Source organism: Heteronotia binoei, chromosome 18 (assembly GCF_032191835.1).
Source record: "Heteronotia binoei isolate CCM8104 ecotype False Entrance Well chromosome 18, APGP_CSIRO_Hbin_v1, whole genome shotgun sequence".
Lineage (NCBI taxonomy): Eukaryota > Metazoa > Chordata > Lepidosauria > Squamata > Gekkonidae > Heteronotia > Heteronotia binoei.
In genome coordinates this window covers 34,952,620-34,968,605 of record NC_083240.1, presented here as the reverse complement: position 1 = coordinate 34,968,605, position 15,986 = coordinate 34,952,620, and the positions used below count along the sequence as shown (strand labels likewise).

At 42.8% G+C, this 15,986-nt stretch overlaps 1 protein-coding gene across 1 annotated transcript in view; it reads right to left on the bottom strand.

Annotated features, from left to right (window-relative positions):
• NEK8 (NIMA related kinase 8) overlaps positions 1–15,246 on the bottom strand; it is a 31,246-nt gene extending 16,000 nt beyond the window's left edge. The window contains exons 1-4 of the mRNA XM_060259449.1: positions 15,167–15,246; positions 11,389–11,594; positions 7,202–7,434; positions 2,935–3,066 (exon numbers count right to left, since the gene is read on the bottom strand). Coding sequence (XP_060115432.1) covers positions 2,935–3,066; positions 7,202–7,434; positions 11,389–11,594; positions 15,167–15,213 — 618 coding nt within the window. The 5' untranslated portion in view covers positions 15,214–15,246. The remainder of the gene's footprint in view (positions 1–2,934; positions 3,067–7,201; positions 7,435–11,388; positions 11,595–15,166) is intronic.
• Between the last annotated feature and the right edge of the window lie 740 nt (positions 15,247–15,986).

Here is a 15,986-nt window from a genome sequence, read left to right as displayed (position 1 = left end):
GGCCCAAATGAAATCAGAAATTTTCCTTTGCCATTTGTTAAATTGTTTTGCATCTTTTATAATCGGGATGGTTTGAAACAAATACATTATCCTTGGCAAAATATTCATTTTAATTGCAGCTATCCTGCCCAGTAAGGACAAGTTAAGCTTGTTCCATTTCATCAAATCTTTGTCCATCTTACACCACAGTTTTTCATAATTGTTTTTAAATAAATCAATGTTCTTCATTGTTATCTCTATTCCAAGGTACTTAACTTTGGTTGTAACTTCACAACCCGTCACCTCTTGTAGTTCTTTTATCTTATTTGGTTGCATATTTTTACAAAGGAATTTTGATTTCTCCTTATTTATGTATAATCCTGCTAATTCTCCGTACTTTTTTATCTTAGCTAACAACAATGGTGACACTTGAGTCGGATTCTCCATTATGAACACTATATCATCTGCAAAAGCTTTATATTTATAAGAGAATCTTCTGATTTTTCGACCTTCTATTTCATCATCTTTTTGAATTTGTTGTAACAGAATTTCAAGAGTCATTATAAACAACAATGGTGATAACGGGCATCCTTGCCTTGTTCCTTTACTCACTTTCAATTCTTTGGTAAGGTCTGCATTTATACACAGTTTTGCATGCTGATCTGTATATATTGCTCTTGTCATTTTTATAAATTGTTCCCCTAGATTAATTTTTTCCATTACCGCAAACATAAAGTCCCAATTTAAGTTGTCAAAGGCTTTCTCTGCGTCGACAAAAAATAAGGCCGCTTCTTTTTCTGGGTGCTTCTCATAATATTCCACGACATTCACAACAGCTCTTACATTATCCCTTATTCGTCTTTTAGGAAGAAATCCCGCTTGGTCTTTGTTTATAAAGTTGATCAAGTATTGTTTCAGTCGCTCTGCTAAAATTCTTGTATAGATCTTATAGTCATTATTCAACAATGAAATTGGTCTATAATTTTTTACATTAGTGCTATCTTTATCTTCCTTAGGGATCAAAGAGACTACAGCTTCCCTCCAGGTCTTTGAAATTTTCCCTTCTTCTCTTATCGTATTTAACAACTTCAACAGTTTGGGTGTTAATTCATCCTTAAGAGATTTGTAACATTTTGATGTAAATCCGTCTGGCCCTGGGGCTTTACCCTCTTGCGTTGCTTTTATTGCTGCTTCTATTTCAATTTTCTCTATTGGATCATTTAATGTCTTTTTCATATATTCCGTCAAAGGTGCCACCTGGATGTTTCGTAGATACTCTTCCACTTTTTCTTTACTTATCTTCACACCTTTGAATAAATTTGCATAGTATTTAAAGAATTCTCTTTTAATTCCTTCTTGATCCACTATTGTTTTCCCATTTGCCATAATTTTATTTATAGTCTTATTTTCTTTCTTTTTTTTTAGTTGCCAGGCCGAGTATTTACCAGGTTTATTCGCACTTTCAAACGATTTCTGTTTCAATTTTTTTAAATTCCATTCTAATTCTTTATTCAACAAATGTTTAACTTGGGATTGTAATATCGTAATTTCTTTTATTAATTTTTTCTTCCCTGGCCTTTTTTTCAAGTCCTTTTCTTTTTTATTTATTTCATTTTGCAGTGCTGACAGCTTTTCTTCTTTTGCTCTTTTATCTTTATTGTTCAACGTAATTAATATGCCCCTCAAAGATCACCCCATTCTTGATTGACAGCTTGCATTGAATCCTATAGGTGAGCAGAAGGGTATAAGTTGTTTGTCTTTACACTGTATGAGACAGTTGTTCCAATACCTATTGGAAAGGTTTTGGTAAGCAGTCAAGGAATGTTCGGGGGTGCGGGGGGCCAGTAAACTATAATAAGCATTGGATCCATTTGTTGTACTCTATTCTTGAAGTTCAATAAATAGTATGAAAGTGTGAAAAAAAAAATGATTCACTCAGTACCGGCTCATGCAGTTGAGTTGCCATTTCCAACCCTCTGCGTAACTAGTACAACATCCGGCTCCCGCTGGCGGATATCTAAATCCATAGATCAGGCCCACACAGACACTAAACGGATAGTTCTGCAAGCTTCAAGGAGACCCCGGGTTTGCAGAAAAATCTGAAAACTTTTAAAAAACACACTGGGGGCTTAAATTCCCCCCCCCAAAAAAATTTGCCTTCCATTCTCTGTAAAAGGACAAAGAACACACCTACCTCCAGTATGGTCACGGGTGGTTGTGGCAGAGCCTGAGAGCCACAGTGGGCCCAATGGCAGATGTTGTGGAGCCTAGGAGCTGCTGCAGCTGCCTTGCAACCTGAAAGCTGCAGTGCATTTAGTGGCAACAGCACCTCTGCTGGGGGCCCAGAGCTGTGGCAGGCCCAGCGGAGGTACTGGTGACAAAGTGTCGGGTGTGGGGGAGATGAGATCCCCTCCCCACCAAGTCTTGCAAGCCCACACATTATTACATTTACTTTAAGACCATTTTTCCCCACAAGGACTCAAGCTTGGCCTATAATGTTATGTAAAACCATTACAAAACCAGAGACAAAAACAATCACGACGACATCAGTATCTGTTAGCGTTCAGCTCCCTGCTCAAGCCAGATCCTAAAATACAGATTTCTGAAAGCTCAAGTACATATAAACTGTCTCATTGATGCAGTTCTGCACAGCCTCTACAATAGATGGTCATCTGACAGCAATGAAGATCCTGTGAATTTAGGGGGGAGGTGTTTGTGACTTTTCCTGCATCATGCAGGGGGTTGGACTAGATGACCCTAGACGTCCCTTCCAACTCTATGGTTCGATGAATAAAAAGTGGCACTGCTGTGGCCTACCCGACAATCCTTGGCTGGCCAGAAAAGGCCAGACCGCATGGGCCTCTGGCATGAGACTGACCCAGCAAGCAGGATTCTTATGGGCCACGGCTCAGACAGCATGATCAGGTCAACCCGCCCCGCTGCCTGACTCCTTACCGCAGCTTCAAAGGCCCTCTTCAAACTGGCAAGCTCATACAGCACGCAGCCCAGGGCCCAGATGTCACTCTTCTGGTTGTAGGGCTTGCCCTCACACAGCTCCGGAGAGATGTAGCATGGGGTGCCCACGACCTAGGACAATGAGCAAAGGCATATTAGGACACAGGGTGAATTGAGGGGCGAGTACAAAACACAGAGCAGGAAGGAGCCAAAGACGCTATCCAACAAGATGGTTCTCCCCAGAGATTGACCCTTCAATAATCTAAACCTCAAGGCCTACAGGCAGTTGTAGTGCAGAACGAAGCTTCTAGAGCAGGGGTGGCCAAATTTGCTTAACTAAGAGCCACATAGCATAAACATCAGATGTTTGAGAGCCACAAGACATAAATGTCAGATGTTTGAGAGCTGCAAGGAAGGCAGGCAGGCAATAGGGAAGAGGGAAGGGAGAGGTGGGAAGAAAGCAACTTCAAATACATTCTCCAAGCCGCAAACTGGCTTGGATTGGAGAAGTGATCTAAAGAGAGAAATGGCCGACAGGGCACTGGGGGCTTCAAGAGCCACAGAATAAGTGTGAAAGAGCCACACGTGGCTCCCAAGCCACAGTTTGGCCACTCCTGTTCTAGAGCAAAAAGCTCCAGATCATTTAAGGAACATGATCATAGAAAACCCTGATCGTTCACCCACTGGACCCAGAAGACACTGCTTACGCACCTCAATGGTGGTGGCCAGCCAGATGGGGCAAAACCCACCCCGAGGTTAAGCGCAGTCACTTGGAGCTGAATCACATGAGTGACATCATGTGGTGCAGGATTTGCTAAACTGTAGGATTTGGAATGCAGATGAAGGTGTGAGAAGAATCACCCACTTTGAGGCTCACTCATAATAAACAAGGTTCATTGTAAACAAAACAAAAAAGAAACAGTACAGAAGAACAGATGGAGTGGGGATTTTCCACTGACATTTTTCCAAAATGAATCCTTAGAAATTGATTTTTTTCCTGTAGAAAAAATAAATAGCTTCATTTTCCCGGTGCTTAATTTGGTGGCAGGATTTCTGAAACTATTGTTTATTAAAGTTAGGAAAAAGGAATTGGTGCTGCTGCTAATGCAATGTGAGACAACTTGGGCAGTTCCAAAGTTGTAATTAATGTCTTTCAGGTGATTATTCCTAGGAACAGCATGTAAAAACATGTGTGCTTTATTGATGTGGGAAGAGAAGAGGAACCAAACAGCAAGTAATCCAAATAAAAAGGCCAAGTTTTACTAAATGCACCTGATTAGCTGTACAGGTCAAATCAAAACCAAAGCTAAAATTCTTATTTGTATCTGCTCATGTAGGGATATTTCTATCCGTAATCTCACATGAACTAATAACTAATGCAAGCGATGTGGTGAGGCTGTGGCTCAGTGGAAGAGCCTCTGGCTTTGCATGCAGAAGGTTCCAGGTTCAATCCCTGACATCTCCAGTTATAGAGCCAGGCAGAAGGTGATGGGAAAGGCCTGAGACCCTGGAAAAATACTGACTTTGAAGAACCAAATGCTGATTCAATATAAGGCAGCTTCATGTGTGTTCCAAGGAAGAGAGTTAAATTCTGTTAAAATACAAGTGGGTGATGATCCCCACATCATATCGGGCCCAGTTCTTCATGCATGCTAAAATTAAGAGTGGCAGTACTTTAGAACAATGTAAGAGAAGTGGTATGTTATATGGTCTTTGCATTTTTAAAAGTATTATCTCAATAAAAATAATTTTCACATGAAGAGCCAAATTTGTTGGAATACGGTATTTTACCACCCTAGATTCATTTTCCTCATCAAACATTTGTTGCTGTTCAGAAATAAAGCTAGCCCAGCGTACATTTTAAAGTCTGCTTACTAAATGTAAGTCCAAATAAAGATATTAAATCAGATCATGCTTTATTTAGGGCAATGGAAGAGGTTCCAATTTCTCAAAAACTTTTGTTCTCAGCCATAAGGGAGGGTTCCAACAGAGTCTCCTCTCTGGCATGCTGGTTATTGACAGTCATTATGAGAACAGAACAGCCTTCTCAATGCATTCCATCCCCCAACCCCCCCCCCCCCCAAGCACTGGCATACCATTACAACATTGTTCCTTATGGGCAGGTCTCAGAGGGCTGCTGTGGGAGGCCAGTAGACACTGGTGTGGGACACGTCTTATATGGTTCTTCAGGGCTTGGTCTTATCCTCCATGCTATTCAATATGTATGCAAAGCCATTAGATGCAGAGAAAGCATTTGACAACTTAATACAGCCTTTTTTAGTGAATGTTTTGCAAAATATAGGCTGTGGTCCTACGTTTTTGGAGCGAGATTCGCAGAAAAGGCTCGAACTGACAAGCAAAGGTTTTAATTAATGGGAAACTAACAGGAGCAATTTCAACTGGAAAAGGAACACGTCATGGATGTCCTCTATTATTTAAACTAGCGACAGAGATTTTAGCTATAAAGATTAGACAAGACGGCAGAATTAAGGGAAGTGGATGATGCACAGTTCAAAATGAAAAGTTATGCAGACAATGCGGTTCTAACAGTCTTGAATCCCCGGAAATCACTGCAATATGTAATTGAACATACTGAAGAATTTGGATCCCTATAAAATTAACAGAAAAAAAAACAAAAATGATAACAAGAGTACCAAATACCAAGAGATTATAAAAGTACCAAGAGATTATAAAAGCACCAACATCCACTAAAGTGTCACGACATCCATTAAATATTTGGGAATAAATGTGACTGAACAAAACTGTAATCTTTTGAAAAAATAACGATCAGAAAATTTGAAAATCAATTCAAGCAGATTTAGTAAGATGGAAAAAACTAAAAAATCTCGCGGCTGAGAGGAATCTCTACAATTAAAATAAACATGCTGCAGTTTCAAGACTAAGGGAGATCATGAGTATTGAAGGTGCAGTTCTAAGAGATGTGACTGAATGTGAGCAGCTGATTATAAAATAAAAAGAGCATTTACTAAGATGGATATATAAGATTTTGGCCCATCTAGAAATGAAAGATGAACAAATGAGAAAGCGTATGATTAAGCGGATGCAAAACCTTAAAGAACAGATATCTATCCAACAGTCGGAACTATGAGAAAAGATATCAAAATTTATCATCAGCCAGACACTAAGAGAAAACTGATACAAAATGTTTTTCAGATGGTGTATAACTCCCAAGGATTTTAAGAAACCACATAAAAACTACAAAGGAAAACTCTGGAAATGTCAAGAGATTGATGGAACCTTCTTTCATATACAACAGACATAAAAAAAATCAAAAAAGAGATTGGAAACAAAAACATCAAAAGTGCATAATATATTAAAGTTTAAATTCCCAATGGAAGCCAAAAGCATGTGAATAGATCATGTTCTGCCTAACAAATTACCAAAAATTTCAGAAGAGCTGTTCAAATCCAGGGTGACAGCGGCTAGAATTATTTATACAAAAGCAAAATGGAAATTAGACCTCTGTCTACGTCTTGCAGGATCACAACCCTACCAGCAGCTGTGCCAGACAACAGAGACTGAGTTTTCTAGGAACAGTCTGCAAAGGATGATAACACTGACTCAACCTGTACTCCCAAAGGAGAGCTCTGAAGTCCAGGAAACCGGGGAAGGGGTGAACACACTGGGAAATTTCCTTGCTGCAAGCAGTCGTTGCAACAACGGCCCTCCATTTATGCTTTTAAATTCCAAAAATATAACGAGCAGTGAAATCTTGTATGATAACTAAGTTACAAAGGATGCATGTTATGTTGTTAAACCAGTAGTTACAATTGCGTATCTTTCAATTTCCCAAAAAATTTGGTTTCCACCTCCCGAAATAGTACATCTCTAAGTCCGCTAGCCCACTCTAGCAAATGGTAACCAGAAGTTTACTGCACATGAACATCATAAAGTCTCTGCTTTATGATGTGCCTGACAGACATGATCTAATCCCCCTGAAAACATCTCTCAGGTGCCCTTCCCAGAGCATCCAACAGTGGTCTCTGGCTCATGGAAGTTTAGGTCACAATGACCTTGCATGCCTTTAAGGCACAAGACTCTTTGTTGTTGTGGCTATCTCAGCCTAACAAAGCCACCCCCACAGGTATCTCATCTTAAGCGTACTGCACACAAGCTGGGAGGACATCTAAACAAACCACCCGTCTCACTTGGGTCTTTCCCCCCTCTTGGTGGGATGCCAATGCTGGGAAAAGACCAAGAGGTCCCTGCTGCCTCACAACCGTTTCGAGCTGCAGCAAACGCCCACCGTGTAGGCTTTGCTCTTGCTGCAGAGAATCTTGGAAATGCCGAAGTCGCCAATCTTGACTATCATGTGGTGCTTGTCCAGCAGGATGTTCTGGGTCTTGAGGTCACGGTGGAGGATCTGCTTGGTGTGGACATGATGCAGAGCCAGTAAGATCTGCACAAAGAAGTGCAGGATGGTCTCCTCGTCCAGGAGGGAGTTGCCACGCTTGTGGATAAATTCTGCCAAGGTACCACCTGGGGGAGAAAGGGAGAGAAAAGAAAGGGCAGGTGGAAAGGGAGAGCGAAGCAGCCTGGCCTTATTTTGTCTTGCCTCAAATGGCCATGGAATAAGTAAACTGTTGCCAAAAAAAGCTCCATAAGAACATAAGAGAAGCCATGTTGGATCAGGCCACTGGCCCATCCAGTCCAACACTCTGTGTCACACAGTGGCCAAAAAAACCCAAGTGCCATTAGGAGGTCCACCAGGGAGGCCAGGACACTAGAAGCCCTCCCACTGTGCCCCCCCCCCAAGCACCAAGAATCCACAGCATCACTTGCCCCAGACAGAGAGTTCCAACAATACGCTGTGGCTAAAAGCCCCTGATGGACCTCTGCTCCAGATGTTTATCCAATCCCCTCTTGAAGCTGGCTATGCTTTTAGCCGCCACCACCTCATGTGGCAGTGAATTCCATGTGTTAGGCAAAGGTCCAGCTAGTTGTAAAAACCTACGAACTGCCCTGTGGGATCAGCTCCAGGCCTCTCTGGTCTTGAACTCTGCCTCGCCAGAGAATAGTCAAACGCCTCTGAAAATCCCACAAGTTACCATTTTTGCAATGGCCATTATCTTGCACCTCAACTCTGGAAATGTACTAAAAGCCACCAAGGTAAGAGGTCCTTTAAAGAGATCCTTTTTAAAAGGGTACTTTGAAAGCCACCTAGTCACCACGATGACATCCTATGGCAATCAATTCTATTGGCCAGTTCTATGTCACCTGACAAAATTCTTCCAGATTCAAGTCTAGTAATATCTTGAAGCTCAACAAGATTTTCAGCTTTCAAGGATCACCACTCCCTTCTTCAGAAAATCTTGTTGATCTCTAAGATGCTACTGGAATCTTCACAGGGCTTTTCTTATAGCAGGAACTCCTTTGCATATTAGGCCACACGCCCCTGATGTAGCCAATCCTCCTGGAGCTTACAGTAGGCCCTGTAAGCTCCAGGAGGTTTGGCTACATCAGGGGTGTGTGGCCTAATATGCAAAGGAGTTCCTGCTACAAAAAAAGCCCTGATTCTTCTGCAGACCAACACAGCAACCATTGAAACTAAAATACTTCCAGTTATCCACCTTAAACCTGTGGTTAGTCGGTTTGATTGGACAACACTGAGTCTGGCCTTTGGGGGGGTGGGGAGGGAAAGAAGGCATGATTTCTCTTCTTGCTCTCCTTCACATCTTTTGTGGCTTTATAAACATAAGAGAAGCCATGTTGGATCAGGCCAATGGTCCATCCAGTCCAACGCTCTGTCACACAGTGGCCAAAAAATCAGGCGCCATCAGGAGGTCCACCAGTGGGGCCAGGACACTAGAAGCCCTCCCGGTCATTCCACCTACACTGCAAGACAGGACTATATCACTGTAAGCAAACTACCAATGTGATCAAGAGAGGGGAGTGGGAGGGGAGGGATATCCCTTCCTAATAACCTTCTACATAGCAGTCAGTCAAACAGGCCCTCATTTTGAAAGTGGTTAATCTACTGAAGAGTCGCACAGCTCCTATACACCCTTAGAGATTTGATAGCCTGGAAAAAAATGGAACAAAAATAACTTCTTTTCTGAGGACTCCAGGGGAACACTTTAAAAAAAAAATTATGAAATATTGGAATCAGTGAAATGCTTTTTAAGAGAAAGTGACAATCAAAATGTGTACTGTGACATTTTGTATGTAAGACAGTCTACACAGAATTAGATAATGACAATCCCATGTATTCTGTAGACACATACAATGTATTTTCAAGGATATCTTTGCTGTTTCAATGTGAATAATTTGGGCAACAGTGAATATGCTCTAATGTGTTTAAGTATAGGTAAGGGTTCAGTGTTACAGTCTTTACTCTCTCTCTCTCTTGGCTTGGCTTCGCGAACGAAGATTTAAGAAGGGTGCAATAGTCCACGTCTGCTGCAGGCTCGCTGGTGGCTGACAAGACCAATGTGGGACAGGCAGGTCCGGCCACAGTGGCTGCAGGGAAAAGTCTGATCTAGGGTTGGTGCTGTAGCAGTGCGATTCTTCCTCAATCTCCTTTTGTCCTCAAGACCAGCTATGCGTGCGTTCTCAAAAGAAGAGACAGCCTGGTGGATGGTGTGCCTCCATGCTTTGCGATCTGAGGCTAGGTAACTTGATATAAAAATATACAGGTAGCCTTACCTAACGTAACTGTATGAGAGGTTTGCGTCCAAATAATACATCTTATTTTGTTTACCTTGTTTTCTGTCTTCATCTTTTCTCTTGCCTCTTGGATGGCAAAAATCAAGCTAGCATTAGCAGCTGAAGACTGCTACACTCTCTCAAGCACTGGGCATATTTGCAATTTTCCCTGAAGCAAGCCAAGGCATTTATACTTTTACATTTCATAAATATGCCAAATACTACAATTGTTTGTGCTAAGTTATAAATGATGCATTTTGTGGTCTTAATAGCAATAAAATATGTTTAGGTTTGAAAGGAAATTAAGAATTTCAAAAAATTGTTTTCGTTTCTTTCTTTGTATAAATAAGGGGGAGGGGCGGGATTCGCCCTGTGGCTACAAAACTTGATGGAACGCGGCTGGCCATGCAGGGGTTAACACCCTCAGTTACTGGCAAAGAGGCAGCCTCTCTCCAAAGCAAACAAGCTGAACCTGTTCTGCAGGGGGAGTCTGCCTCAAGGCCTTGGTGGTCTGGAAAAACTCTTGCAACCCAGCAGTACCCCAAACATGCTTGTCTCGCCAAACAACCCAGAGGTCAGAAAATTCCAACTCTTCCTAGCTTGTCGGCAAAAGCTAGAACCGCTCTGCAGTCGCAACCAAGTGCAAAAGGAAAACTGCAGCGAAGGAAGGCAAGGAAGGTCCAACCTGAAAAGTGACCCAGCTGCACCCACAAGGCCCTGTGAACAACGGCATTCTTTCTTGTTGCAAGGAGCCCAGGTGTTGCTAGGAAGCCACCACACAGACTGAGGTCTCTCGACGTGAGGGGGGAGGGAGAGAACGCACAGAAGGAAGTAGGACATCCAGCGGGTGGCAGCTCTTGATAAAACACAAACCCTGTGGCCAAGAGATGGGGCACTGTTTAGTACGGATCAGGAAAAGAGAGCATGCACAGCCCTCTGGGCAGTCCAGAAGGGCCACAGGAGAAGGAGATAAAGATCACAAAAAGAAGCCAAGCAGTTTGCAGTACTGCAGTCTCAGGTGAATTCAGACAACTGCCTGACCACTGGTTACAGCGTAATAAACCAACGGCCTCTGGCATCCTGCCAAGCAGAAAAGGAGAACTCTCCCGCTTCCCTGGCTTACTGACATGACTACTGATGTGTGATAATCCTGTTCACGGGAAGTGTTCCTAGTCCTCAAGGCTGTGCTGAAAGCTGCGTTTGTTCCTTATTGTAAGGAAACACTCTCATCAAAACACTCAGCTGTGTTTGTTCCTTATTGTAAGGAAATGCTTTCATCAAAAGACTCCGTATGCTTGTCTTTTGACTGAGTAAAAGCAAAGAAAAGAGAAAAGGGGCAAAGAACCATGAAATCTCAGTAGCCGGAGAGGGGTTTTCAGTGTTGCCAAAGGCCTACGTACCCCCTTCCCCTGGTCATCCAAGACTAATAAGCAAGCTGTACACCCTTCTTTCATACACATCTTTTATGCAAAGCACAGAATTCTAGCATCACAGCCTCATCTCTCTCCTTTGCTTTCATTGTGTCTTCTCTTGCACTGATTTTCGAATGTCAATAACTGAAGGCAGAGACCACATCTGACAACGTGGTCCGTACAAAGGTCTAGCCTAGGAGAATAAATATTAAAGATTATTGCTGTTATCACTAGAATACACAATCCAATATATACATTGAATGAGATGAGCCAAATGTGCCCCCCCCATCACTCTTGACCTACCTGAAAATGAGATTAAACAGGTTAGCCATCATTAACATTCACTAGGCTTCCTACCAAGGGCAAACGGCCTCACCTGGGGCATACTCCATGGCGATCATGAGGGCTTTGTCCTCCAGGAAGTTCTCATAGTACTCAATGACATGTGGGTGATGGAGCAGCTTCAGCACCTGGCATTCGTTCTGCGCTGCCAGTCGCTCATCCTTGGTCATCTGCTCCACAGGGATCTGCTTCAGGATCACCAGCTTCTGGTCCATTTTGCGCCGGCAGAGGTGTACAATCCTGTGGGATGGGCAGAGAAAGCAGACCAATGTCACTTGAACCCGTGCAACTGCCTCATAGACCACTGGTCCATTCAGGTCTTTCCTGCTTTCTGAGATCCTTCAATGGGAGACACTACCTGAGACTTTCTGACTGCAATCACACACACTAAATAATGCACTTTCGATCCACTTTCAGTGCACTTTCCAACTGGATTTTGCAAGTTCACACAGTTGAATCCATATGGAAAGTGCAGTGCACGTGGATCGAAAGTGCATTATTTAGTGTGTGTGATGACAGCCTCTGACTCAGCTGACAGGAGCCATTTCAAACCGACCATGGACACTCACAGCATCCTGGGCAACTGTCCCTTCTGTGAAATAATGAATTCCCTCAAAGGGCAGAACTATTCATACACAGGAGAAGACTCCCCTGTTCCATAAGAGATGCTAAAAATGCCTGCCAGTCTGCAAAATGTAACTTGTGCGAAATTCCAGAGCGTCTCCTTATAAGTCTGTTGCAGCACAAACAAACCGGAGTTAATTGGCATTTTGCAATTTAACAATACCAAAAACCTTATGCTAGAATGTTAAAAATGTTTTAACCTTTAAAGTGCCATAAGACTCGATTCTGCGTTTTGATAAATTTACTCATATATATTGAAGGGTTTTCCAGAAAACTGAGATGGGGAATTTCTTATTTTGTAAACAGCGCGGGATCTGATCTAGCATATTTGTTTTGACTCATATTTAGTAAGCAAAAAAACCCCAAACAAACCTAAACTTAATTTTATATCCCAATGGAAACAGATACTGGCAGTAAAATATCTGATTTGGAGGAAAACCAAACTGAGTGGGATTAAATTGTTACATTCAAATAAATGCAAAGCTTTATGTGAAAATTAATTTACTAGAATAATACCTGTAAAAATGTAAACTCTAGTCTATAGCATGCACATTCCTTAACTGCCTAAACTGATTACCTTTGGGACCGCCTCTCCCTGTATGAGCCTCGGAGGTCTTTACGATCAGCAACCCAACAACTTTTGGTAATACCTGGCCCCAGAGACGTCCATCTGGCCTCAACGAGGGCCAGGGCCTTTTCAGCCCTGCCCCCTGCCTGGTGGAATGAGCTCCGCCTGGAGATCCGGCCCCTGCAGGATCTACTCCAGTTCCGCAGGGCCTGTAAAACAGAGCTCTTTCGTCAGGCTTTCAGCTGAGGCAGTGGACGTCCCGTGTTACGGGCCTCCCCTTACATTCCATCCCAGTGCTATAAGATCTACTGGACCTGGACAAGAGGCCATGTCTATGAGGCAGAGCCTGCCATTTTAGTCTATTGTCATTCTGTAGTTTTAGATGTTATACATTTAAATTGGTCTTTTTATTGTTTTATTGTTGATTGTTTTTATGATGTAACCCACCCTGAGCCTGTCCTATGGGAAGGCGGGCTAAAAACTGAATGAATAAATAAATAAACTAAAGCCACTGATTACTGTTGGCACACTAGTTGCAACACGCCCAAAGATCTGTGTAGGCTATGGCATGAACATGGGTGTCTTTAATCTATTTCAGCTTAATTTATTTCCCTTCCACAGAATTCACTGGGGCACCTCATCGCTTGCCAGTTCCATATCAGAGAGGCGATTATAACCTCCCTTCCACCAGGGATTACTATCCTCCAAGGCCTGGAAATCTCGTGTGATCTCCACCCAACAGAGATCAGCTCCACCCCCCAAAAAAGGCTACTTTGGAGGTTGAATTTTATGCCATTAGAGTCCGTTCCCCTCCCCAAATTCTACTTTCCCCAGGTTCCACATCCAAAACCTCCAGGTTATTTCCAACAATACAAGCAAGAATTTTAATTTGATTTTTATTTTATATGTACACTTAAATCAGGTGAATTCATAATAATTTTTATTTTGGAATATTTGTGGTTTTATGCCCCTCCCCTCATTTATAAATACTTTCACATAATCCCAAATAGGTACTCTTTCACATAATCTGTAGGGATAATTGCCTGGAAAAAAGTATCAATTATAACTGTGAAACTGGTAAGATTGACTAATAATATATCAGCAATGGTGTCCGTTCATTATTGTTAATTTTATTAAACAACCTTTAGAAATGAAAATGTTTCTGCAGGAAAAACTAAAGCACCTAAAGATTTTCATTAGTACATTTTTTGTTCCACGCTTCTCTTACCGTGGGAGAAAAAAGAAAAGTCAGTTTTAAAGTGAATGTGCAATCTGGCTAAGGTAGGTTTTTAGAAGTCAACATGTAATTGCAGACAATACAAGACTCAATCCCACACCCATTTTAAATAGGGTTGTCAGATTGGGGTTGGGAAATACTTGAAGATTTTGGGGGTGGAGCCTGAGAAGGAAAAGGGACTAAATTCAATGGGATAAAATATGATAAAAGTTCCCGTTTCAAAGTGACTATTATCTACAGATGAACTGGTCACTGCCAGCTGGAGATCAGTTACAATCCCAGGAGACTCCCAGCCACCACCTGGAGGTTGGCAACCCTAGGTGTGTCTTGATGATATTGGATTTATATCCAGCCCTCCACTCCGAAGAGTCTCAGAGTGGCTCACAATCTCCTTTACCTTCCTCCCCCACAACAGACACCCTGTGAGGTAGATGAAGATATTGGATTTATATCCTGCCCTCCACTCCGAAGAGTCTCAGAGCGGCTCACAATCTTTACCTTCCTCCCCCACAACAGACACCCTGTGAGGTGGGTGGGGCTGGAGAGGGCTCTCACAGCAGCTGCCCTTTCAAGGACAACCTCTGCCAGAGCTATGGCTGACCCAAGGCCATTCCAGCAGGTGCAAGTGGAAGAGTGGGGAATCAAACCTGGTTCTCCCAGATAAGAGTCCGCACACTTCACCACTACACCAAACTGCCTGAAAAAATATCATTACAGGGCAATCCTATAAAAGGTTTAGGTTTATAAGATATCCTGCCCTTCCCGCCGGGCAGGCTCAGGGCAGTTTACAACCTACTCAAGAGGAAGCCCTGCTTTGTTCAAGTGTTTGTTTCCAAAAAGAGTTGCTCAGAAGTCTCCACGTGGGAAGAGAACTCTGTGGAGCAGTGGAACAAAGTAGGAGCCAAGTGACACCTTTAAGACCAACAAAGTTTTACTCAGAACGTAAACTTTCGTGTGTGCATGCACACTTCATCAGACGAGGGAACGGGGTGATACAGCTGGTGGGTTAAGAGTGTAATTTTTGTATCACCCACGAGCTATATGTAGTTCTGCGAACTGTATCCCATTCCATCCATCTGATGAAGGATGCATGCATACAAAAACTTACATTCTGCATAAAACTTTGTTGGTCTTAAAGGCGAACTTGACTCCTACTTTGTTCTGCTGCTTGAGCCCAACACGGCTGCCCACCTGGATCTATCTGTGGAGCACGTTTCCAAGGATGCCTGCAGAGTTACTCGTAGGTAATTCCCCCCCCCCCAAAAAAAAAGAAATCTTCCGTCTCCCGGACGAAATAAACACAAATGTTAGTGTACGATTTAAAAGTGGGGGGGGGGGGGGCGCCTTAAGAAGTGGAAACAACTTGAGCGGAGGACTTCTCACCCGAACGCCCCTCTCCCCACCACCCGGATACGCTCGTATTTCTCCATTGGGCTTTCCTTTCCTCGACCAGGCCACGACTGCAGGGGGTCTCGCGTCTCCTTGGAGACGCGATTTGCTACGGGGGCCGGCAAGAGACATTCCTCGCGCGCACCCAGATCCATTTTAGATGGCATGTAAACAGGCAATGGCAAACCACCCTGTAAAAAGTCTGCTTGTGAAAGCAACGTCACCCCAGAGTCGGAAACGACTGGTGTTCGCACAGGGGACCTTGCCTTTCAAAGCGTTTCTAGTTTGATTGTCAGTTTTCAGAGATGACTGAAAGCATCACTAGGACAAAAACACACCCCATAAAAAAATGAAGAAAACGACAGTGCCGAAAAACGAATTTACTTGAACCTAATTTTTTGCCCGCCCACCAGCCGAGGCCTGGCGCTGGAGGCGATTTACCGGTGCCAGTCGCTGTCGCTTTCAGTGTTCCTCGAAAGCCGCCGGATCGAGATAATTAGCCAATTAAAAACAAGCTGAAATGATAAATTCATCATTTATACAGAGACAGCAACGATAAACGAATAAAGCAGAGTGCCTGTGTGCAAATAAAAGAATAAAACAGCAACAGAGGTCACCAAAACGTATCTAAAAAGGGAAACATGAGGAAATAATAACAATTATTGTTAGATCTAAGTGGGCAGCCGTATTGGTCTGAAGCAGTAGAACAAAGTAGAAGTCAAGTATTACTAATATAACAAGGGATGAGAAAGCAAGCCAGTTTTCTAATATGACTTGTTAAGAAGGTCAGATAAAAACTTGCGAATGGAGTGAA